Source organism: Microtus pennsylvanicus, chromosome 9 (genome assembly GCF_037038515.1).
Source record: "Microtus pennsylvanicus isolate mMicPen1 chromosome 9, mMicPen1.hap1, whole genome shotgun sequence".
In the NCBI taxonomy this organism is placed as follows: domain Eukaryota; kingdom Metazoa; phylum Chordata; class Mammalia; order Rodentia; family Cricetidae; genus Microtus; species Microtus pennsylvanicus.
In genome coordinates this window covers 6582767-6606855 of record NC_134587.1, presented here as the reverse complement: position 1 = coordinate 6606855, position 24089 = coordinate 6582767, and the positions used below count along the sequence as shown (strand labels likewise).

Below are 24089 nucleotides of genomic sequence, written 5' to 3'. Positions count from 1 at the left end.
CTTCACAGATCTGGAGAAGACAATAATCAACTTTATATGGAAAAACAAAAAACCCAGGATAGCCAAAACAATCTTATACAATAAAGGATCATCTGGAGGCATTACCATCCCTGACTTCAAACTCTATTACAGAGCTACAGTATTGAAAACAGCTTGGTATTGGCATAAAAACAGAGAAGTCGACCAAGGGAATTGAATAAAAGATCCTGACTTTAATTCCTTAGTGTGTTTACTCATAGTCCCTTCTCTACCTTTTCTTCCGGAACCCCCTAAGCTAAGAGAGCTCCTCAACCAAGCTGAGCAGAATTCCCGACCTTCAAGCCAGCCTTTCCTCTGTCGTCTCTGCTCTTCCCAAGCCTCTTACCCACTGGGATTCAGGCAACTTCACGTCACATCATAAGAAAGTAAATTTGCATTAGAGTGACTCACATAGATATTTGATTAAGAAATAAATTGATAGATACTTCTTTAATGCAGTCTAAGCTTGTAATATACTCTGTATTAAGAGTTTCATAATGAACAAAAAAAGCCATCCGCCTTAACAGTGTTTGCTGAGTGTTAACAGGGTGAGACTGCAAAGGTACCGCTCAGTCAGCATCTGAAACAAGCAGCTGATTTCAGACACGAGGGTATCTGAAGAGCAGCTAAGTTCAAACTGAGCTAAGAACTCAACTGCGGATTTCCCGGATTTTAGTGTCTGACTTTTACCGCCTAACTGTGCCGTCCAACTCCATTAAAACCAGCTCCCTTGTTGACGCTGTTTTTTATTTGTTTTTTGTTTTTGTTTTTTGAGACAGGGTTTCTCTGTGCAGCCCTAGTTGTCCTGGCACTTGTTCTTTAGGTCAGGCTGCCTTCGAACTCAGAAAGATCCACCTGCTTCCTCCTCCTGAGTGCTGGGATTAAAGGTGTGCCACCACATCCAGCCCACAACAAGTTATTTTTAACTTCTGAAGTGCTTGGTGGAACTGTTACAGGATGCAACCACAAACAAATCTCTTAGGCAACAGAAAGTGGCTCCTATTTTCTTGGGGAGCTGGCATGTCGTTTGTTTTCCCATTTAAGGTTAAAAAATATTTTTTTTACTATGATGCAGCTTTTCTCTGATGTCATACCTGCTCCAGATAGCTCAAGCTCCCTACTGTGTCAGTGTCAAGAGAGGAAGCTGAGAGCCTTCCCAGGTGGGTTGTCGGCCTGCGACTAGGTGACCAGACACACATGAGAGGACTAAGGAGAGATGGGGTGCAGGAAGGTGAGGAGGGAATGAGAACTGCAAAGGGGTACACAATACTGTGCCGTAGCTGTGCCGTAGCTGTGCCGTGCCTGTGCCGTGGCTGTGCCCTGGCTGTGCCGTAGCTGAGCCATGGATGTGCCGTGGCTGTGCCGTGGCTGTGCCATAGCTGTGCCGTGGCTGTGCCATGGCTGTGCCGTAGCTTTACCATAGCTATGCCATAGCTGACCGTTCTGGTCATCTTGGCCTGAAGATAAACTCTTGCCATGGTTCCTTCTTGTGGACTCCTTCACTCAGCCTGCCCTGGTCTCTGTTCAGAATTATGTCTGCCTTCTCTGAAGCACTGTGTACAACGGCCTCTGTCCCCAGGGGTCCCGTTTTGGTAACGCACATATACTTCATGTGTGTCTTCTTGACTGGATGCCAATAGGTTTTTGCAGTTCTGTGACAGGTTGATGTGTCTCTGTCTGGCCTTGAGGTCATGGCCATTTTCCATACATTCAATAAGTTTAAAAAAAACAAAAAACAAAGAAAACTACAGGGAAAGTGAAGCCTGATTGAAGAGAGAGAGAGAGAGAGAGAGAGAGAGAGAGAGAGAGAGAGAGAGAGAGAGAAGAAATTCCTCTTGAACATACTGGAACAAAAGAAAGTCCATGACATGAAGTCACCCGCTTCCTCACCACCAATGCAAGTTGAGCTGAAAGAGGAGAAGAACCGATAGCTAGCCATCGAACAGAACAACTCAGACAAGCAACCCAGCCCTCCACCTCCTACAGCTATAGCAAGCTGTTGAACATCTCTGTGCCCAGGTTTTATTCTGCAAAATGGGGGCAATGATAGATCAGTGTACACCCTAGAGGGTGATCCCTAAGTCCATCAAGAGCTATGTAAAGGAGAATATTTCCTCCGATTCCTAAGGAGCCTGTAATATAGCTCCACTCCAGCCATGCTTCCTGCTCTCCTCCCCCTCTGGCCCACCTCTCCTCCAGCCACACTGTCCTTTCCTGTTCAGCACTGTGTTCTTTGTAGGGTCCACTTAGCTCCTGGGGAATGCATGGGAGCTCTTCTTAGTCAGTCCTCCCTTGACCCCAGAGCCTGAAAGAGTTCCGGCCACACAGCCTTTCTCTACCATATCCCACACAGTAGCTCCTGCTCCAAAGGACAGCTCCCTTGCAGATTGATTTCTTGGTTGGCTCTCCCCACCAGAATGCAAACAGCATGGGACAGACATGACATTAGATGCTTGGGATCTCCTGCTTAACAAAACATTGAGCGTGATTTTGGAATGGACAAATGAAGAAAAGGCCCGAGTTCTGTCCACAGTTCATTAACATCTGTAGCACCAACCAAGATAGCGCTAGCCAGTGTAAACAAAAACTGTGGGGAGGATAAGCATAATCTTGATTAACTCTTAGTTTTTCCCCCACTCTGAGAAATATGAAGAATGAAAATTTATGTGAAGAATTTATATGAAGGAAGTCATATGCATTGGATTGAAGCAGATAATAAAGTTACACAGAAGCAAAATATTCAGCTAAGATGAAACTAATATGTTTAGCCATGATAAGATAGAATGAAAAGTGGTACCCTCCTTCATGCAGGGCTAGAAACGGAGCTAATAGATGCTTGCAGCATACAGCTCCTAAATGGAATTTTAACAAGCAAGAAAGGCAAATGAATATTTCACAAGGTAGCCTGGTCCTGCTGTGCGTTTCATGTCTTGAGCTCTGAAGTTGGAGCCGTGCTTGGAAAAAAGAGATGGCGATCGTTGCTTTTACTCGTCATTGCCACTTAGATTTCAGACCTGGCACTTCCAACCACCGCAGCATCCTGTGCCTTAATACCAAACAGTGCGTGGTAGCAGGCCACCTTTGGTTAAAAATGATGCCAAGCAAAACCCAGGAAGAGAAAAGGGGCCCAGAAGCCAAGGCTTTCAGCCTGACTGTGATTCTCAAACTGGTTACTATCACACTCTTCTGAGGGGAACTTATTGTATCATAATTGCATGCAAAGGAATGCATGAAAATATCATAATATAAGGTCCCTTGCTCATGTGACAGATGCTACCATCTGGAAAGATAAAAAGCCACTCAATGATCAGAATTATCGTTAGGTTGTAGATCAGATTTAAAAGAAGCAAGGAAATATGGGCATTACTATGATTTATTCTGTGAGGCGGCTTGAAGTTCAAGCCTATTTGATGCCAGAATAAAAAAAAAAAAAACAGTGTGACTCTGTCCCCCATTCCTTATAGAAGAGTAATGACAAACATCTCAATTCACCCCGCACACTTAATTTCAAATAAACATTAACAGGTCCAAAAGAAACTCAGCACAAATGGCTCACAGAGGTGTCCCTTAGCACATCAAGGCACATGTTGGCCTCCAGGCTCACAGGGTCCCTGAGGCTCCTCAGCTCCTCTCACCCCACCCCTGCCCTCAACCTCTCCAGCTCAGGGCTTCCCTTCCCCCAGCCTCTGATTCCTGAATCACCTGTCATTTCAGCCGTGGGCTCGCTTGCTCCTCCCTCCGTCTCCTTTGCTTCCGCTCTCTTCCTCTCTCGCTCTCCTATCTCTCCCTCTCATGGCCCAGTCCAGTTTGCTGATCATGTTTAGTCTACTGCTTCTCTCCTTGCTCTGGACTCTTCCGGATGCCGCTGGCTTTGCTCTTCCTCATGTCTACAGTAAAAACTTTCTCCTCCACCATGCTTGGAGTTGTCATGGTCTCATTTCACTCAAATGTAAGTTTCCGAGTTTGGGTTTTTGTTTTCTATTATTAACAGTAAAAATATTAACTAATAGAGACTTTTAAAGCCCTACCTGCTAATATTCCAATTCTAAATTCCACCTTTGTTATCGGAATAGAAATACTTAACTCCTCTAATTCAACCGTAGCGTTCCTGTTTAATCAAAATGAGTACCACTATTTGGAATGTCTCACCCTGCTGTGATCATTTGACACAATCACGTGGTTCTTTGTATAGATTTTTAACCCTAAAGTAATTAGGTATTGGGTGTTTTCTATGTGCAAGGAGTGGTGTTGCATTATTTAATCACAAATATTAAATGAGAATTTCAATTTGATGGAGGAGGACAGAGAACCAGATTTAGGATTAAAAGTCACAGCACTATTCTGGAACTCTCAGTACACACAGTCAAACTCCTTGGATGTGGAATCAAATGTCATCCGATCAATGACATTTTGGGATGTCCGCTAACAGGAACCTTGGTGTTTTGTGACCCGGTGGCACAGCTGGCATCTCACAGTCTAGGAACCACTGTGACAGTCCGTATAGACACTTAAAGAAGTTCAAATGGCTCTTTGCTGTCCTGGCTGCCACGCTAAACTCTACCTTCACTGCAGCTAGCTGTGGCAGGAAAGTTCCTTCTTGGAAAACTTCTCTTCTTTCCTTTGATGGGAATTCAGCATTTGGAGATGGATCAGATGAAGAAACAGGAACAAGTTCCAGATAGAATATATGGGATTGGGGTCAGCAGACACGCTGTCCTCTGACTTGCAAGGGAAATTCTAATATGTTTGTAATTTTTTTCTTAATGGATTTCTACTTTGCATCAACTTTCTGAATCAAAAATATTTTGCCAAAAAACAATTTCCCTTTTCTTTCAGTTCCCCCGACCACATGGAAGTGGCATTTATTGGTACAATTATGAAATCTTGGGGCAAGCAGTATCTTGATACTATTATGAAGCAAACTGATACTTCTGAGATGCTGACAGACACATACTCTAATTTTTTAAAATCCAATTACTTAGTTATTAATTTAATTTTCTTGCAACAGTTCTAATTAGTGTTTTTATTTTATTTTATTTTTTTCCATTAAGAGCCAAACTGCCTCTTGAAAAGACAAAATGATAGACTCCTCTTTGGAAAACGGGGTGAGTATAAAAATCATGACAAGAAAGAACATGGAGCCGGGCGGTGGTGGCACACGCCTTTAATCCCAGCACTCGGGAGGCAGAGGCAGGCGGATCTCTGTGAGTTCGAGACCAGCCTGGTCTACAAGAGCTAGTTCCAGGACAGGCTCCAAAACCATAGAGAAACCCTGTCTCGAAAAAAACAAAACAAAACAAAACAAAAAAAAAAAGAAAGAACATGGAGACAAAAGAATTGGACTAGATGTACAAAGAAATATGCAAGCTTACAAAAACATGACCCAAAACAGAAGGGGAGAAGAAGGGAGAGGAGTGGGGGAGAAAGAGAAAATAAAAGCACTTCAATCGAAACTCGCTATCAAAATCAAAGCCTTTCACATAGAGCAAACAGGATACAGTTTACCAGTAAAAACTTGTGACCACATTTCTGTCTCTACGAGTAGATCCTGAAGCTGAACCAAAAAACTCAGTTTCTGGGTAAGACACAGGAATTAAACTTCTCACTGGGCCTTAAGTGGCTAAGAGAAGACAAATGTGTGACCCGAAAAGGGAAGCAAAAACAAAAGGCTTGCAATGGCACCAGCTAAATAAGAGGAGCCAGCATCTAGGATTTGTGAGCCAGAGTACCTGGTGGGAAGCAGCAACCTAAACCAGGGATCAGAGAGGGGGGAGGGGCTTTGGCTGCATCCTCATTTGCACACACATGGGGACTCTCCCTTTGGCCAGAGAGAACAACACAGACTGACCAGGACAATGGCACTGGCCAGGGCTGTGAGATCCACTGATAACAACAGGCCTCACCACGTACACCAGTCCTCGTATGACTGCCCCAGTCCGACATCTAAGTATCTTGTATCCTATAGACAGACAGTCGTCTGCCTGGCTCAAGACATTTGGAAGGAACAGGCATGGATCAGGAGGGGAAAGGGAGGGAGAAGCTGCAGTAGGCACATGGGTCCACGCTGGGTATGCCCGGGCCCTCTAGTCTAACGGAAAAACAGCTTCACCTGGCATCTGGCTCAACACCCAAGTCGAGAGCCGCAGCAGCTAGAGTTGTTGGTAGTTGTTCCACAGAGGAGAAGCCTTTGCCCTTGTTGTGGCCTTCGGTTTCTGCCTCTTTCTGGGAGACCTTGGATTATTTCTAATCTCAGTTTTGCATGGTCCCATAGCAACCATCTAAGTACCCGAATCAAATGTCTCTGTCCACTTCAGATCGTCTTCTGGGAAGAAAATTCCCTATACCTAGACATCCACGGCCATACTTTAAAACACACCTAAGAGAGTGAAATGGGGCTCAAGGGAAACGAAACCATGTTTACCACCTTCTACCTACTTCATTCCTCAAACTGTATTTTTTTTTTTTGAGTTTCAAGGAAATTATAGAAAACTACGGCAAATGAGAACCGGATTTAACCTTCTTGGACAGATCTATTTCCTCTCTTTCTGTTAAGCGTAAGTGCTGCTGATTAAACATAGATGCAATCTTCCTGGCTGATACTTGCTCCAGGAAAGGCCGTCACCTCCCTGTCTTCAAGTCCCCCCACTTCCCACACACCCTCTCTTTCTCTTTCCCACTGCCCCCTTGTCTCCTTCATGCCCAGCCAATTCTCAGCCCAGCCTGGTGCGCCCGCTGAGCATGCTCGTGGAAGTCAATGATCCTGGCACCTTGCCCAAGAGCACGGAGACCAGAGCCTGGGCACTTGGATTCCAAAGCTCCCTCTGTCACAAACTGGCTCTGCCATCCCGTTTGCCAGTCACTTAAGCCCTCTGTATCACAGTTCCCCTGTCCGTGGAAGGAAAACATTCTTAGTATGTGTTTCATGGAGTCACTGTGTGGATTAGTGAGAGAATGTCCCCAAAGCCCTTGGCACAGCGCCAGGCACATAGCAGGCTCTCACTAAATGTGAGCTTTGGTTATTAATAGTTACCTTTTATTTGGGGCTTTGTTCAGTGAAATAACCAAGTAAAAAGGAAATGAGAATTCTGGTAGATTTTTTGTTGTTATTGTCTGTTTATTTTTTGTTTTGTTTTGTTTTCTGGAAAGAGAAAATAGAGAAGGCCATGAACTGAGGGAGGGAGAAGCTGAAGGAGAGAGGAGAGACTGGGAAGGAGGAGAAGCTGAAGGAAGAAGGAAGAGACTGGGGGAGGGAGGAGAAGCTGAAGGAGGAAGGAAGAGACTGGGGGAGGGAGGAGAAGCTGAAGGAGGAAGGAAGAGACTGGGGGAGGGAGGAGAAGCTGAGGGAGAGAGGAGAGACTGGGGAGGGAGGAGAAGCTGAAGGAGGAAGGAAGAGACTGAGGGAGGGAGGAGAAGCTGAAGGAGAGAGGAGAGACTGGGGAGGGAGGAGAAGCTGAAGGAGGAAGGAAGAGACTGGGGGAGGGAGGAGAAGCTGAGGGAGGGAGGAGAAGCATGAAGAAGGCAGGATGTGGAAAGCCTGCAGAGCAAAGCTCCTCTCTGTTTGGTGCCTTGCTTCTCCCTCTTCTCATACACGCACAGACACAAAGCTTCAGCATCTTTAAGTCCTCATGCTCCGACCCCTGGCTTCACTTCAGGGGGAGCAACGCTGTGCTCAGAATCACCGTAGGCAGAATTCAATAGAACCTTTTAAGCCACATCATAAAGCGGCCAAACATCAGAAGCAGGGGAGTAAAAAAAAAAAAAAAAAAAAAAAACGAAACACAGAAAAACCTGTGCAACTTGTGCAACTTATTTTCCTACCAGGTTGTGGAAACCAAAAAAGCTCGTTAGGCTGGGGGATAAAGCAGACTTTCCTCACCTGCAGGAGTCGGCTTGGCTGATTAAGGCCCGTCCCTTCTGCAGAGCAGCGGCGGTGGAGTCTTTAATTTCTCTGTGTAATTCCTCATGCCTCGCTGCCAAGACAGGCAGGCTTAAACCCTCTGATTTAAGGAGCTTAAGGTAAGCTTCGACTTCTCCAAGTACATCAAATGCCTGCCAAAGAAAACATACTTTCATTTTCTGCTTTTCTAGTTTAAAACTCAGCATCAGTGTGCGCACGGAACGCTGGCGATTAAAGCAGGCCATTGAACTTAGTAGTTTGAGCGTAGCAACAAAAAATATCTCAGTTCTGGGGAACAGCTGTGCAGTCCCTGCCTAGGGAAACGTACAGTTTAGTTCAACATAAATAAATATCCACACCATAAAAGTACCAAGATAGCTTATACCGAGAAGACACCTGCACGACGCAGGTAGACACGGTTGAAATTCAGAGTCAGACGGATATTTTGCATATTTTACACACATAATGGATGAGCTATTAAAAATGTGTATCCTTTCATGGTCTGAATATCTCAGCAGTGGAGTTGGGATGGATGGAGCACGTGCCCCCGCATTCAGCTTACTGTCTTAGGGAAGTAACACAAATGGCCAAATTCAAACTGGACAGAACTGGAATCTACAGAAATCTCTCAAATGCTCTTTTATGTTGAGATTCTCTCCTCCCTCCAAAGTTCTCATGTCTTCCAGGTTTGCCGTCTCTAATCACTTAAGCCTTGTAGAGAAACCTTGATATCCAAGGATCCTTTCTTACTTGACCATGTTTCTCTTGAGGTTGGAAACAAAGCAAAATGCAGAAATACGCTGACATTAGTAAAGATGTTGCATGACTTTCTAGGTCTTTCTATGGCTCACTGAAGCATCACCGAGGAACGAGCACTGTTTCTGGGATCTCACTTATAATTTTAAATGTGGGGTTTCTTATTTAGAATAAAAATGGAACTTCTTGTCAATTGAGGGTAAGATTTAAAACCAATGCCTAAAGCAAATTTCTGGCATAGCTAAAATTCATCTTGAATTCCCTTAAAGCCCACTTAAAGTTTAAGATTGGTGAATTGTTGCATGTTATATTTATACTTTGCACTGACAAACTCCAAGCTCCTTTTTAAAAGAAAAAAAGTCTTAGTGTCCTTCTAAGACTAGAGGAGGATTGGAGAATGGAGAATTCAAGGTATCTTTTCTTGGTTACAAATCTAACTCCATTCTGGTTGAATAATGAGCCAAGCCATGTTTGTTGTTGGTTGAAAATTAAAGAGTAACAAAGAAAGTAACTAAAAATGAGGGCGAGTGTTTAGAAAGTACTCACACATGTTTAGCTGCTAGTCTAGATCTTGGTCACTCAAACATATCTTTAAAAAGTCTCCTAGAAGGGCACATTCACCTGTCACCTGCCTTTCATCTTAGGGAGATTTCTTCTGTGACCCTATAGCAGGCCTTGACCATGTCCTCATATTCATAGGGGTTAGAAGCTAAAACTGCGAGGCTATTATAGGTACATGTGTAATGTCACTGTTCCCTAGTAGTGATGCTATAATAAAGGCATGGCATCCCAAAATAATGAAGATAAATCGAAGGGCCAAACATACACAAGAAGTAGGAGTTATATAGGCAAAGATATGATATATATTATATAAACATAATATTTAAATATTCAAACATAATTACATATACTATATAACATTATATATAATATATAGTAAGAGTCATATATGGGCAAAGGCAACTCATGAACTTGGAAACAAGTGAGCCAAATTTTCTCCCATATTCTTTTCTCAAACAGATCAAATATTAGGGATACACTTTATGATTTTCTCTGCATAATAAAGCAAGTAATAAAATGATGACAATATAAAGGGATGGCAGGTTTCCTTCTTTCATTAGCTTCTCACAAACCCGTGCAGAACACCCGTGAGTGAGGTGAGAGGGATCTCATAGCGGAGTTCATTAGGGTTTGAGATCGCTTTTTGTTCTCCTAGTAAAACACCAAGACCAAAAGCAAACTCGGGAGGAAAGGGTTTACAGCATCTTAGAGATTAAAGTCCATCATTGACAGAAGCCAGAACAGGAGCTCAAGGCAGGGACAGAATCAGAGACCATGGAAGAGCATAGCTATTGGCTTTCCTTGTTATACAACCCAGGGTCACCTGCCCATGTACAGAACTGCCCACAGTGGCCTTGGCCCTCCACAACAACCGTTATCCGAGAAAATGTCCCACAGACACACGTGCAGGCTGCTCTGACGGAGGCGATCCTTCCACAAAGGCTCTCTCTTTCCAGATGCCTCTAATTGTGTCAAGATGTTAAAAAACCAACCAGCACACTTTGTTTTAAGCATCACTGGGGGATAGTTGGATAGTTCTGTAGACACAAACAGAAGAACTAAACCTTTGGGTTTTAAAAGAATTCCTCCTTCAAAAGTATACTCTCTGTGAGTAGAATTCGATGAGGAATCCATGTGCCACTTCCAGAAATGACCTATGCACCACCACTCTCATCCCACTCATCCCAGTCTAGAAGAGATTCCTTTGCTATGTGCCCTATCCGTAGGGAACTTGATATCCTGGATCTCTTTACTGCAATCACAGCACAGAGGTCTGCCCGGCAGTGAGAACACTGTGAGCCTCACACAGACGACTGGAATTCAAGTGTCCTCTCCCTTCTCTCTTCTTTCCACAGCCCCCTGCTTCTTCAAGCCTTATATGTCCAGGGCGAAACAAGATTTTATGACTAGACTAGGAGGAAAAGATAAAAGCGCAAGGGCCATTATTTTCTCCTGCTGGATCCTAGCTCATCTGAACCATCTCGGTCCCCCACATTCAGAGGAGACAGGTCAGCTCCTTGGAGCCCTAATTTGGGAAAGATGAAGGAACTGCTTGGCTTTTGTTCTTAAAGGGGCCAGTAGGAAAAAACCTTTCCTGTTCCTTTTGTTAAGAGCAGATCCAGGGTCAATTAACTACACCAAATCAAACATAGATGGTATCAGAGAATGGCGTGTTTTATTTGTTTAAAAAGACTCATGAGTCATCCAGCATAATTCTGCTGCCATGCTGGTTCACAAAGATGCTGGATACATAACACTGCCCGATTTTTGACTAATAAATTCGGAAAGAGTCAATACTGGATAACAACAAAATGGCACACCCTGGACAATGACCAAGGACACAAAACTCAACACGGCTTCTGAGCAGGACCTCTGCTCCCACCTCCTTTGGAGGGTCAGGAACCCTCTGGGTTGCTTAAAAAAGGACACAGGTCTTCCCTTTCTGATCTTAAGCATCACCAAAGACAACTGCTGGTGGCTAAGGCTGGACAACCGATTCGTCGTTCAGGACGCGGCTGAAGGCGCTCCAGCTTGCAAAGCTATGAAGACCAGGAGCTGGAGGAGGATGAATTTCAGGTCCTTCTTTCCCATGTCTCCCGCTACCCCATCCGTTTCTTGTTTCTCAAAATTACTTTGCTGCCCCACTCCACGTCTTCCAGTCACAGGGTAGATGAGTGCTCCTAAAAAGCTGTGTTTAAAGCCATTTGTTGCTCAGAAGGTTTTCCTCACAAGTTAACAAATGCTGGGAAAGCAGCTTTGGCTTGAATGCAGGCATCAGCAGCGCTTTATCAATAAGGGAATAGAGGAAGTGTACATACTAACATCTCAGTCTTCCTGAGGCAAATTCGCCTCACAAAGGAAATGAGACTCATGAAGCAGAACTTTAGGTTTCTCGGGTCTGTTCATCATTTTTTTTCTTTTATCTTAACTGACTTAAGAGATTTTTAAGATGATCTTTGTACTATTAATATGGGAAATCATGCATGAATCATTTCTGCTTTCATCCCCTGAAGGAATATCCAGTGACATCTATGAACCGTAGGCTCAACTGTGTGCTGAGGATAAAATTGGCCACATTAGGGGGCCAAAGCAATATGAAATGCTTATGGACTGGGAGAACAGTGGCTGGCTCGCAGCAAGCCCTTGGCCATGCGGTGCACTAACTTATTTAGGTGGCCTGGTGATCCTGTAAGGACACAGAATCAGGATTTCTATTTTACAAATAAAGATGTCAGGTGCAGGGGGACGGTAAGTACCTGTCCAGGCCATGCGGTTAAAAAACGTGTCAGGACAGAATCATGCCCAGCCTGACTCCAAAACCCAGGATATCACTGTCTCAGTCATGCTAACAAAGATTTCTCAATTTCTCCTTGAGGCCCTCCAATCGACTTTATATTCCAGCTATAACCATAAAAGCCTATACGATTTATTACCAACCCTAAAAAATTATGGAAAGATATTCCCTGAAGTAAATGGAGATCGTTAGACTTATTTTTGAAGCAAAAACTCAAGTTCAAAAACTGGACCCATGTACCATAGAACCAGCTGTTAATTCATTCATGCAACATAAACATTTTGAACACTAGGTGGCATACCAAGATGATTAAGACGACCTCTCTCTTGAACCGCAGGTTATAAACAGTGAACGCTGTCTGGAGACTTTGGAGGGGGGATACACGTGGCATTCTCTTTTATGAAACCCCACTCAGCTTCTCTGGTATGGCACAGAAGCTGCACTGGGAATTGGTGCTCCTTGGATTTTGCGGTAAGATTTCCCCTTTCAAACTGAGCTTATCCCAGATACTTTGGATCAATATAATCTCTCATGAACAACACAAGACAGTTTTCTTTGTTGTATGATCTTTTTCCTGGGTGGGGATGGGAACAAATCAGGTGCTATATTAGGACAGACTAAAGTAGAATTCTCTCAAGGCCTAGCATGGGCGACCAATGAATTAGTTGGGCTACTTACAGAACACGGGCTAGGGGTTACTTATAGGAGCAGGGGTGACCACAGAGAAGCCATGCCAATAGCAACCTTCCTGTACCTTCAGAGACGGAGTCTTTTCCTTCACTTAACTTGCTGCACGTAATCTATCCACTCGCTCCCTTCAGACTATGAGGCTGTGTGCATTTAGAGAAAAAAATAGACAGGAAGGGACAGGAAGCAGTGGTTAGAAGCTCAGGTGAGGGGCTAGCGAGGCTTCTCTCCTCTCCGGGGAGAGAGTATCAATCGCCCTGTCCTGAAGCTGTCTTACAAGCAGCCTCAGCTGCCCTACTGAGGGTGAGAGCTATGCTCAGAGGGGCCTGGTCTCCAACAGAGCAGTAGCCCTAAAGTTAGTATTGTGTTTGCAATGATTCAAACCTTTAACTAGAAGGCCCTATTCTTAGTGTTTGGGTAAATACGAAGTGAGGTAGACATATTTCTTAGTTTAATTAGGCAACGAAAAACAAATCTGCCAAGAAGTGACTATACCCACAAGGCTGAATTTGTTCATTGCCAAAAGAGATACATAACAGTATAGACATACACATGGAAGGACACCCAGTGAATACAGTCATGACTTAAGGGTCCACTGACCAGTTTCCTGGAAAGTGCTTACTCGTGAGCGGGAGTCAAACTGAAAGTCTCCTTTTCTATTTGCAGCACTGGAGGTCAAACCCAGAAGCCTACAGACACCAGGCAAACACTCTACTACTGGGCTATATAACCCCAAAATTGAACATCTTGACTATCAGACCTTGAAGCCTGATGTAGGTTTAGGCTCTTGCGATGAAGGATACTAAAAACAGCCCATATTTTCCATCATATATTTAATACTTCTGTACTAATAACTTAGCCATCTTTCTTGAGATTTGCTGAGGTTTAAACAATCTGTCTGATCTCTGAGCTTTAAAGTACAAGGTTCTGAACTGCACAGCCATTATTCTATCGGGGGGCAGAAGGAAGGTAGAGTAAATGAAGATATCCTCATCAGTTTCTGAGGTGAGATTTGACTTATCATAATCTCTTTTCAAGTTCTCAATTATTTCTTCTGTATTATATAGCAAATGATAAATAATAGCAACAACTAGTAGATAATGCATAACATACATAGTAAACACTATATATTGTAAATCACACACACGAACACACACTCCTGACCATGGTGTCCACACTCCTCCCTGTGCCCCTGGCTACCTCTCCTGTATCTCCCTTAATGCTGATCTTCTACCGCGCTCCTCAGGCAATGACTTAGCCGACATTTCCCACGCTGCCTGACTCTGAATCTCTCCGTGTTTGCCCTCCCTTTGTGTGTCACCTTCCCAAGTGCACTCAGTGGTATCTTGACACATTTGCCCTGGCCGGGCTCTGCTCAGGGCTCCCTTCAGTACTGGGCTTAACCCCCATGACTTTGCTACAGTATATCACTCTGTCTTATAAACACCCATGAGAGTCTAGCACCTGGGACCACACCTACCACTGGCTTTACTCAAGTAACTATACAACACAGGTCAATGGTAGGAACGCAACATACTATCAGGGTGAAAGAAGCTTGGTGGGAAGCCACCATTCCAGTTGTTTCTTAGAGAAAAGAATGATTTCTAAAAAGAGGAATCCAAGGGAACGGAGACATGGATTGGTGGTTAAGAACCTGTGCTCTTAACAGAGCCTCCAGGTGCCCATGTCAAAGACACTTGTAACTCCAGCTAAAAGGTATCTGACTGCCCTTTCTGGCCTCCACAGCACGCAGGCACTTGACAGAACATGAGGCAGAACAGCCAATGAGTTTGTTTGCTGAGATAATAATTCTCATATCAGAAGCAGAATTGGTGTCTGTAGGAAAGAGCTGTCCTTAGGCAGGGTCTTCTTTGTGTCCCCGAGACAGTAACAGCCAATCTTGCACGTGCGATCTCTAACACCTGTCTCTTGTAAGCCAAGAATAGATGACTTGACCTCTTTAGCAGGACACCTATCTCAGTGTGTGTTCTACAGCTAGCAATCTTCCCATTTAGGTGATGTCACCCCCAGAGACAAAAGAGTAGGCTTGCTGCTTACTATAAAACAACAGATTCTCTGAGTTGAGAGTTCCTCTCCACGCAGCTAACTCTGTGGGGGAGACGTGTGCCTGCACCCCTCTCCACGCCGCTAACTCTGCGGGGGAGACGTGGGCCTACACCCCTCTCCATGCCGCTAACTCTGTGGGGGAGACGTGTGTCTGTACCCCTCTCCACACAGCTAACTCTGCGGGAGAGACGTGGGCCTACACCCCTCTTCACGTTGTTAAATTTGTGGGGGAGACGTGGGCCTGCACCCCTCTCCACGCAGCTAACTCTGCGGGGGAGACGTGGGCCTGCACCCCTCTTCACGTTGTTAAATTTGTGGGGGAGACGTGGGCCTGTACCCCTCTTCACGCCGCTAACTCTGCGGGGGAGACGTGGGCCTGCACCCCTCTTCACGCCGCTAACTCTGCGGGGGAGACGTGGGCCTGTACTCTCCACCGCCCAGGTTGGAACTGAGCCATACTGAGCCCGTTTGCCTGCTGCCACCCAGCTAGAGCTTTGCTGCAGTCGTCATTCGGCGCTGACTCAGAAACCATGTGTCTTCTGCCAGCATCCATGAAAGGACAGCAAGTGAGCCTCAAAGTCAGTAAACTCCCAGAGTCCTTGGTATGTGGAGCATGGTGTCATCTACAAATACAAATGCTCACAGCAAGGAAACCCAGCATCCTCCAGACACATCACAGGGAGTTTTCCAAGGGAAAACATGGTGTTTCTCAGAAAAAAATGATGATGTAAATTAAAAACTACCCCACCTACTACTATACACAGAAATTCTAGCCTAGAAAATTATGATTTTTTTTTTAATTTTTCAAGACAGGGTTTCTCCGGAGCTTTTGGTTCCTGTCCTGGAACTAGCTCTTGTAGACCAGGCTGGCCTCGAACTCACAGAGATCTGCCTGCCTCTGCCTCCCGAGTGCTGGGATTAAAGGCATGCACCACCACCGCCCGGTGAAAATTATGATTATTATTAGCATCATCATCATTATTTAAAATTTTTTGAGACAGGGTTTCTCTGTTTAACAATCTTGGCTGTCCTGGAATTCACTCTATAGACCAGGTTGGCCTCGAACTTACAGAGATCCACCGGCCTCTGCCTCCCAAGTGCTGGGATTAAAGGTGTGTGTTTTACATACCTTTCTACCTTTCTAGGCAGAAAATTACTTTAAAGACTTGATACTATAATAATTTTTAAAACCAGCCCTTCAGAAATTTATTTATGGGTTTTCTGGCAAGATTAGATAAAATGGCAAGATTTTTTTTTTAATTTGGGGAATCCAAAATATGAATCAAAAAGAAAAATGTCACTGATAAGTCATAGGAGGGGTTTGACTCTCGGCCTACACAGATTTGCTCTCTATATGAATTTGTCATTTATTTTTACCTCACTAACACGGAAACAATGCACTGGTGATAATGCACCTTCCACTCTACGAACTCTGGCATCTGGCCCTGCCCCAGCCCCCATATCCATCATCTTTCACATTGGGTTATTAGTTTTTAATTTGGAAATAATTTCCTTAAAAAGAACAAACTCTAAACCTTTCTGAGAACCATTGGCCACAAGTCAGAGCACAGGCAAACGCCAGCCAACTCTATACTGGGACTAGTTAGCACACTGTGGGATGAGAGAGGGAATCTAGGAATCTACTCTTTGGGGTTCTTTTCTCTAGACTAGACTTGTATTATTAAATAAGATTCAGAAAGTATCCACTCTTGTCTTTTCCCTCTCTTTCCTCCTTCCTATGTTCCTCCTCCATCAGTTCATCTTTTTTAACTTTTACAAGTTTCCCCAGGGTCTGAGAATAAAGTCAGATGACAAACAACCAAGGGAAGGTATCAAATAATGAATGCAGAGAAACCCAAATAATGAAGAACAAGGAAGAGTGGGGGGGAGGAGGGAGAGAACAAAGGAGGGAGAAAGGGAGGGAAGGGGAGAGGGAGGGAGGAAGGGAAGGAAGGAGGGAGGAAGGGTGGGAGGGAGAGAGAGAATTGTCTACATTTTGCAAGGCTGTGAGCTCCGCAGCTTCTATTACAAGCACTGCTTTATAGAAACTCATTCTATTACTCTTTCCCTGAGCTGCATTCACAGTTGACTTGGAAACAGCTCACTCGGTGTGTAGATCAAAGGTGTGATGGAAATTTTACAACCTCAAAACAACTTCAAAATTGGGCTGCTAAGGAAAAAAATAACTAGCAATTGACATCTACTTTGTTCATTACCTCCAGCTATATGTTGTATCTGTTTCCTATGTTAAAACAGTGAGACCCCCAAAGCACACAGCTAATCAAGAGTACTTAATAGGCTTACCAGAATGCAATCTTCTCTGTGTTAGAATTTTACTACTCATCTTTTCAAAAGATTTTTGTAAGTAAACAGTTTCACAATGAAGTAACCATGTAGCTTACAACACTCAGCACCAGTGTTGCGATTTTAAAGCTCTTTGTATGAAGCTTCCCTTGTCCTGTGCTTGTTACTTTGTCTACCTTTAATTGCTGAAATCTGTTTAAATAATTCCAGTGCAGACATCTGGAGGTCTATGCTACTGTGGCAAAGGTCAGAAACGTTTCAAGTAACAGCAGCAGCCACACACACTGAACCCCACCTGTGTGAATAAACAGTAGCGAGGTATTACTTAGCATTCTGGAGGTTGGAAGCCTGAGCTCCTGAAGGGACCAGGGTTCTGTTGTGATGAAGGCTCTCTCCTGGGGTGCAGATGAACTTCTTATTTCTCATGTAGCAGAAGGTGAGATGGAAACCTATTCCAGAGGCGCTAGAGTACTCGTTTAGTGTGCGCAAGTCTCCAGCACTATATAAACGGGTTTGGTAATGCATGACAGCCACCCCAGCCCTAGGGAGGTGGACACAGGGAGGTCAGATCAGGGCCATCCTTAGCTAAATGGGAGGAGGAGGCCTGAACTACTCTTTAAAGTGAAAACAAAAGATGTTTTGGTAACACTGTTAAGGTTTCTTTTCAACCTGATATATTTTATATTTCCTTATCTCTTGGAGAAACAATTTAACATGGAGAACAGTGTCTCCTACAAACAGACCAATGACAGCTTAAAAGTTGCTTTGTTGTTGGTTATTTTTATTTGTGGTTTTTGTTTGTTTGTTTGTTTGTTTGTTTGTTTTTACGACAGGATCCCACTATATAACTGGCCTGGAACATGCAGACCAGGCTGGCCTCAAGCTCACAGCCACCCGAGTGTGTGTCATAAAACCTAGCTTTGGAGTGATTTTTAAAGTAACTCTATGTACATCAAAACATAATCCCTTAGTTGTTAAAAAACAACCAATAGCCACAACAAGAATATGATCTTATAATTCTTTTCTACTTCTATCAGTTTGATATTCTACATGGAATTTAGCCTTTTGCAATGTGCCCTGACCAGCTAACACAATGAGTCTCTTATCAGATAGCCCAAGTACCTATGATGATCATCTTGACCTCACACTGACCTTATTGGCACTGGTGAAAAAGTCACTTGCCAGAGTTAACCAGGTCTTTCTTTCCACCATAAGTCGACCAAACTCTTCTTGAAGCCGATTCAGTTTCTGGTTAGAGAGCTGAAGGTGTTCTTTGTCTGTGAAGTCCTTCAACAGAAGAATCTCCAGGGCCTGGCTCTTCAGCTTCTCTATGGTCGAATTCCACTCCTGTAAGAGAACATCCTTTTTAGTGATTGCACACAGATCCTGTCATGAATTGAATGTGTGTGCCTCCTTCCCCAAACCCAAAGTTGACATGGAATCCTTTAATGTGATGGTTTTGGGAGGTGGAGTTCAGGACAGAGGGCAGAGCCTGTAAGTAGGATACCCACCTCTCCTTCTGCTACACAGCACATAATGGGAAGTTCATCTGCATCCCAGGAGGAGCCCTCATCACAACAGAACCCTTGTCCTTTCCTGACCTTCAGAATTGTGAGAAATGAGTTATTCTTGCTTATCAGTCTTTGTCTATGATACTTCACACTACAGCAACCAGAATTAAGACACTCACTCTGCCATACCTCAGAGATTTGGGAGACATGAATCAGGAATCTGTCATTATATTTTCTGATCCATAAAGTCCAATACATCGTGTAGAAGCAAATGCTACATTGTAGGTTTGAGTACCAACATGTAGTCAGAATAGAAAAGGATACAGAAAACAGGCTCCAGAAGAAGAGAACGGCAGAGGGGAAATGGCAGAGTGACTTGACTGACCGCCCTAAAGCAGATCACATCCATTTCTGCTACCTCTACTCCAAAACACACCCAACATCCCCGACTCGTTTTGTCTGATTTGCATTCATCTAAGTGTAAAAAAAGTATCTCTCCCACAATCGGTCTCCTTGTCAATGGAACAAACATGTACAAGAAAGAGAGAGGAATCCCATGTCCACGGCTATTGTTTTTGTGTTTGCCTGCACAGAAAGACTGAAGTTCATTACTCCTCATAAAATAAACACCCATCAGAATGCACTGTTTTCTTCTTGATCCTGGTCTCATCTATTAATGCTTCACACTTAGTGATATGTCAGGGGAAAAAAAAGCCTAGCTTTCTACTTTATGTGGCATGAGGGTTAAAAACACAAGCAACAGAGGAAAAAAAAATACGAGTTAGAATAAACCGGTATTTATGTTAATTTCTTGAGCAAGTTCAAGTTTCTTGAGTGATACCAGATTGGTCTGTATAAAACAATGACTGCCATTAAGATGGCTGTCTTGTCAGTGTGTTTTCCGATATCATCTCAGCTGACATTAAATAAAGCACAGGGCGATTCATGAAGCATAAGAAATTTAACATCAGACTTGAAACATCTCAGCCTGACTCTGTCCTGGCATGTCTGCTATGCAAAACTGTCCTGTTAATAAATCACATTGGCTATATTATGTTGCATGAAACAAGTCTGAGTTTAGGTCATGTGTCATGACAGTTTCCATTAATTTCATAAGACACACTGCATACAACACACCTGGTACAGCTGGGGACTTCAAAGAAAGAATAAAACGTAACTTCATTCTCTAGCAATACGCAGATTGCTATTTCGTACAACTATCCTATATTACATTGTAAAATATATTAAATATACATACACAATATGAGAGTGTTTTTCAGTGATAATGAGTTAGTCTTGAATGTAGAAATGACAGATATTCTTTTGTAATCCCATGGAACCTGTCCCAGTATGTATTCAAGTGGGAACTCTTTTGATCGAGGGATGTGAAAATAAGGGAGGCGGGCTAAGGGGTGGAGGAGGAGTGGGAGGAGCCTTCTGTAAGTGTGGTTTGTAACTATAATCTTTGAAAATCCTCAGATTTGGGTGTGTTTTTTTCTGTCATGTTTCACAGACTCAGAAGACTTTGTTACACACGGTGACATTGCCCATAAGAGGGACCAGTGAGGCTAGTGCCCGGGTCTCTGTACCATGCTACCTTCCAGAGACCTGAGGGTCAGATACCAAACCCTCCACATTCCTCAGCGAGAAGAGCTGTCCTCATCGGCATGGGCTTTGTGTCACGTGCCTTCTCAAGATCACCCACTTTCTCAAAGAGCATTGTGTCCCTACTTGAACAAAACTAATACATTTATTTCATGGCATTCTTCTCCAAAGCATGGTAAATAACCCTCCCACTTCAAAACCAGCAAAAACCTGTTGGGAAAGAACAAATGTTCTCGAAGTGGTACAGCCCGCAGTATACACACCTGGCCTCACTGAGGATCAACCCCACTTTCTACCACGAGTTCTCTCATCCCCCCCCCCATTACCTAATATTTGATCTTCATGTACGGGTATTTCTTTTTCCCAGTTCTGAGCTAAGGGTAGTGGTATGTTCCCCAAGGGTTACTGATTAGCATGGTACTTAGTGTTAAGGGGAACAGGGTTCTGTGTCCCAGAAATTCTCAAATCTCTGCTATGCTGGTGTGTGCCAATCCCCTCTAGGAGGCCTTGAACTGTCTGCTTGTCTTCCTGCTAACCCCACTCTTCCTGTTTCCTTGTTTATTTTTCCTCATTTCTTTCCATCTTTTATGTATGCATGTGTGCTCTGCTGTGCATGAGTATGCACTGACATCCCTCGGCATGGATGGATGGATACTCGTGTGTGGGCACACATCGGTGAGTGTATGTCCTCAAACACTCTTCTGCCTTATTCACTGGGGTAGGAATTCTCAATCAAACTCAGAGCTCACTGATGTGGTCGGTGCTAACTAGTCTGCTCTCTGGATCTACTGTCTGCTCCTACTAAGGTTGGAACTACAGGCCATTTACATGCAGTTCCAGGGACCCAAATTCCAGCCCTGACACTTGTATAAAATGTACTTTAGCCACTGAGCCATCTCTTCACTCTTTTTTCTTTGTACATTTAGCTACCCACGAGATGCACCTCAAGACTTTGGGCCATCATTTCTATAATCCGTTAATATCTATGGGACAAGTAATCTTGACCTCATGTGAAGAAATACTTAATACGTGAAGATGCAGCAGGTAATCTTTTTTTAATCAGCATTGACTAGAAACTTATGCACTGATTAGTGAGGAAGGACCCTTAATAAAGGCAAAGCAGGGGGGATTGCTCAATGTGGTAGTGTAAGGAAGATGCAGACACAATCAGAATATGGAGAAATGGTTCATAGCCACGGTGCATTCTACTGGATGACTTGAAGCTTTAGGACGCTGCACTAGCTGCCAGCAAGGGGGTAACCATGGCTTCTCCTTCCTGCATGGGAGCACTGTGCCGTGTCTTCTTCGTGTATCACCTCACGTCATCCTAACCCACCCCCGAAGGCCCACTCCGTCATTCACGTTTTTAACCACACGGCAACTACGGCTCAGAGGAATTGCACCCTTGCCAAAGGTCTCAGCACCGGCAAGAAGAGGAATCAAAACCGAAGCACAGGTTCTTTCTCCATCATCTCCATTATCTCCATCCCCAGCTCGCCCTGGAGGAGGATACAACAGGTTTTCACCTTCGCAGGTGGGTTTACCCTATCAGCCGAGAGAGCCGCTGTGTTTAAACTTCCCTAGGGCCTTGATAAGGCCTCCCTGATGATAAAAGTCATACACCACCCTAGGATTTTCGGATTTCAAATCAGAAATCTCACTACAGCAAAACAAATGTCGTGTTTATATCTATTATAGATATGATAAAAAAAATTCCTGCCCAAGCGCAGGCTTAATTTTGCTTTGCCAATTGAACAGACTAATAAATCTCTCTACCAATAAGGAGAGGAAGGCCTTTTCTTTAAGAACACGCATCAATCTGCCTTGAGGGTAAAAAATGAAAATCCACACGAGAGAATGTTCTGGTACAGAGTCAAGTGTGTGGGACACCCCCCCAACAACCCCCCCACCCACGCACACACACACACAGTCCCTTGCTATTTTGAATCCTGGTAAAAAGAGTAGACCTCGACCTTCTGAGGAAACGACAAAGAACCGGGTTCAGCCTCTCATCTCTTTCCATTCTTAATTACATTCTCACATGAACTCATGGGCATTAAATAAAGCTGGGTGCATTCACTTTTCCTATTCAATCTTCTCAGAAAATTGGCTCTGTTTTCTTTGGGCAATCTGCAGGCAGTTTCTGATGCGTTTCTATACCACGGCAATGATGTATTTCCCCAGGCATTTTTCTGAGGAGACACTTTTACTGCTTTATTATTGTTTTTTTTTAAGATAAAACTTTCAGAAGTCAACTGAATCCATCACACTTCTTAAAAAATACAGTTGTCAACCTTGTCAAGGCTGGGGGAGCCCAATGGCGAGAATCTTAGTTCTTTTTCTCTGAGCCATTCCCGCTGTCTCTCCCGTGTTAAACGTTTTACAGGGTTACAGTCATTTTGCGGTAAAGAATTTCCAGTGTGTGTCCCCACCAGCAGAAGCCAAGGTCTGCCATTTCCCTGGCTTTCCAATTAGACAGAGCTGTGTGCATATCCCTGACCCAATAAAGTCAAGCGGCCGCGTCTACTCCTGGGCTCAGGCTGTCTCTCTGGGTCATTCCATTATTTCCATGTTTTTCACTCACAGTAGTGACCCTTTTAAACAGCACCACTCAGTATTCCATTTGTTAGAGAAATCGAGCTTGCTCTAAGTTCCCTTGATGGAAAGGGAATTTTATAGAGGATTAGTGTGGCTAGACAAGAAAGGGGGAAAGATTTCTTTCTCTTATTTTTGTTACAGTCTTGGGCAAGATTTCAAATGAAGTTATGGATCGCCATTAAGTGGGTTCAAAAAGTAAAATATGTCCACTACTCCAATTTGAAAAGCAAAAGAAATAACAATTGCAGTATGTTTAATAAGCTTTGCTTCACACAAAACTTCCCCACAGAGGAGAAGACATCGTAATTCAGTACCTTATGATACATTGTCATTCATTGCTTGATTTCACGATGTCATTCTGAGGTGAGGGGAGATGGACAAAATGAAATGGGGACGCGTGTGGAAGAGACTGAGGAGGGCTGACAGGCTATTCCTGCCCAAACCAGATGGGGCAGAGGCCCATGTTGACTTCACAGACTACTCCCAAAGCACGGCTGATTCCAAGACCGCCTCACTGAATGCAGACCATTTCTTCCTCAGTCTTAAATCTCTGATGCCATTTGGTTCAGTACCAGGACGATTAACTCATTGACAGAAAAATCCGAATTTCACATGATTGCATTAGCAGATGGTACAAACAAACCTGGCAATTTTAATCAGTGAACATTTGAAAGTCTGCGTGGAGCAGGCATGTTTTTGAAAGAAATGTTTACGCTCCGGAAGAATGGCAGCGAGCAGGCAGGAAGCACAAATTCTGATTATGTCAAGTGAACTGTTGCGCAGGTCCTCCTCATTATGCTCCCTTCCAGGCATTTCCAGGCTGACCTGTCCGACTGTAGGGTCATCCTAGAGAAAGAGGGCTCCCTCATGGGCCTTGTGTTCAGAGTGCACTGCCCGTGGGCCTTGTGAACTATGCCCTCCCGCGGTACATCCCTGCAAGGGCACAGGCTGCCGGCAGAAAGAACCCTGTCTCATCTATGGATGAAAGAAACGTGCAATTTAGCCTCCCTGTAGAGAATTCTGGAAAGGAGCAGGACGTGGGTCTGGAAGAAAGCTTTATATTCCTAACTTGCTAAGTCGCTCCAGGCTAAACTTCTGCAATTGAGTCCGACTTCCCAGGCAGAGCAGTGTTGGCACCACCACTTGGTGGTGCTCCTGCTTCTGTGGTGGCTTCCTTCAATGACTCATCAGCTGTACTTCACAATCCGGTATTTGAAGTGCTCCCAGATTTGATTTATTAGCCTAATTATTCATAAATAACCCCGCTGGGATTAGGACTGATCGGCTATGC

The 24089-nt window shown here is 44.0% G+C and overlaps 1 protein-coding gene across 3 annotated transcripts in view; it reads right to left on the bottom strand.

Annotated features, from left to right (window-relative positions):
- The window catches only part of Ccdc141 (coiled-coil domain containing 141), a 141885-nt gene that overhangs the window by 58701 nt on the left and 59095 nt on the right, over positions 1-24089 (bottom strand). For all 3 annotated transcript variants that reach the window (XM_075984793.1, XM_075984791.1, XM_075984792.1), the window contains exons 7-8: positions 18237-18431; positions 7895-8067 (exon numbers count right to left, since the gene is read on the bottom strand). In XM_075984793.1, the coding sequence (XP_075840908.1) occupies positions 7895-8067; positions 18237-18431 (368 nt within the window). The remainder of the gene's footprint in view (positions 1-7894; positions 8068-18236; positions 18432-24089) is intronic.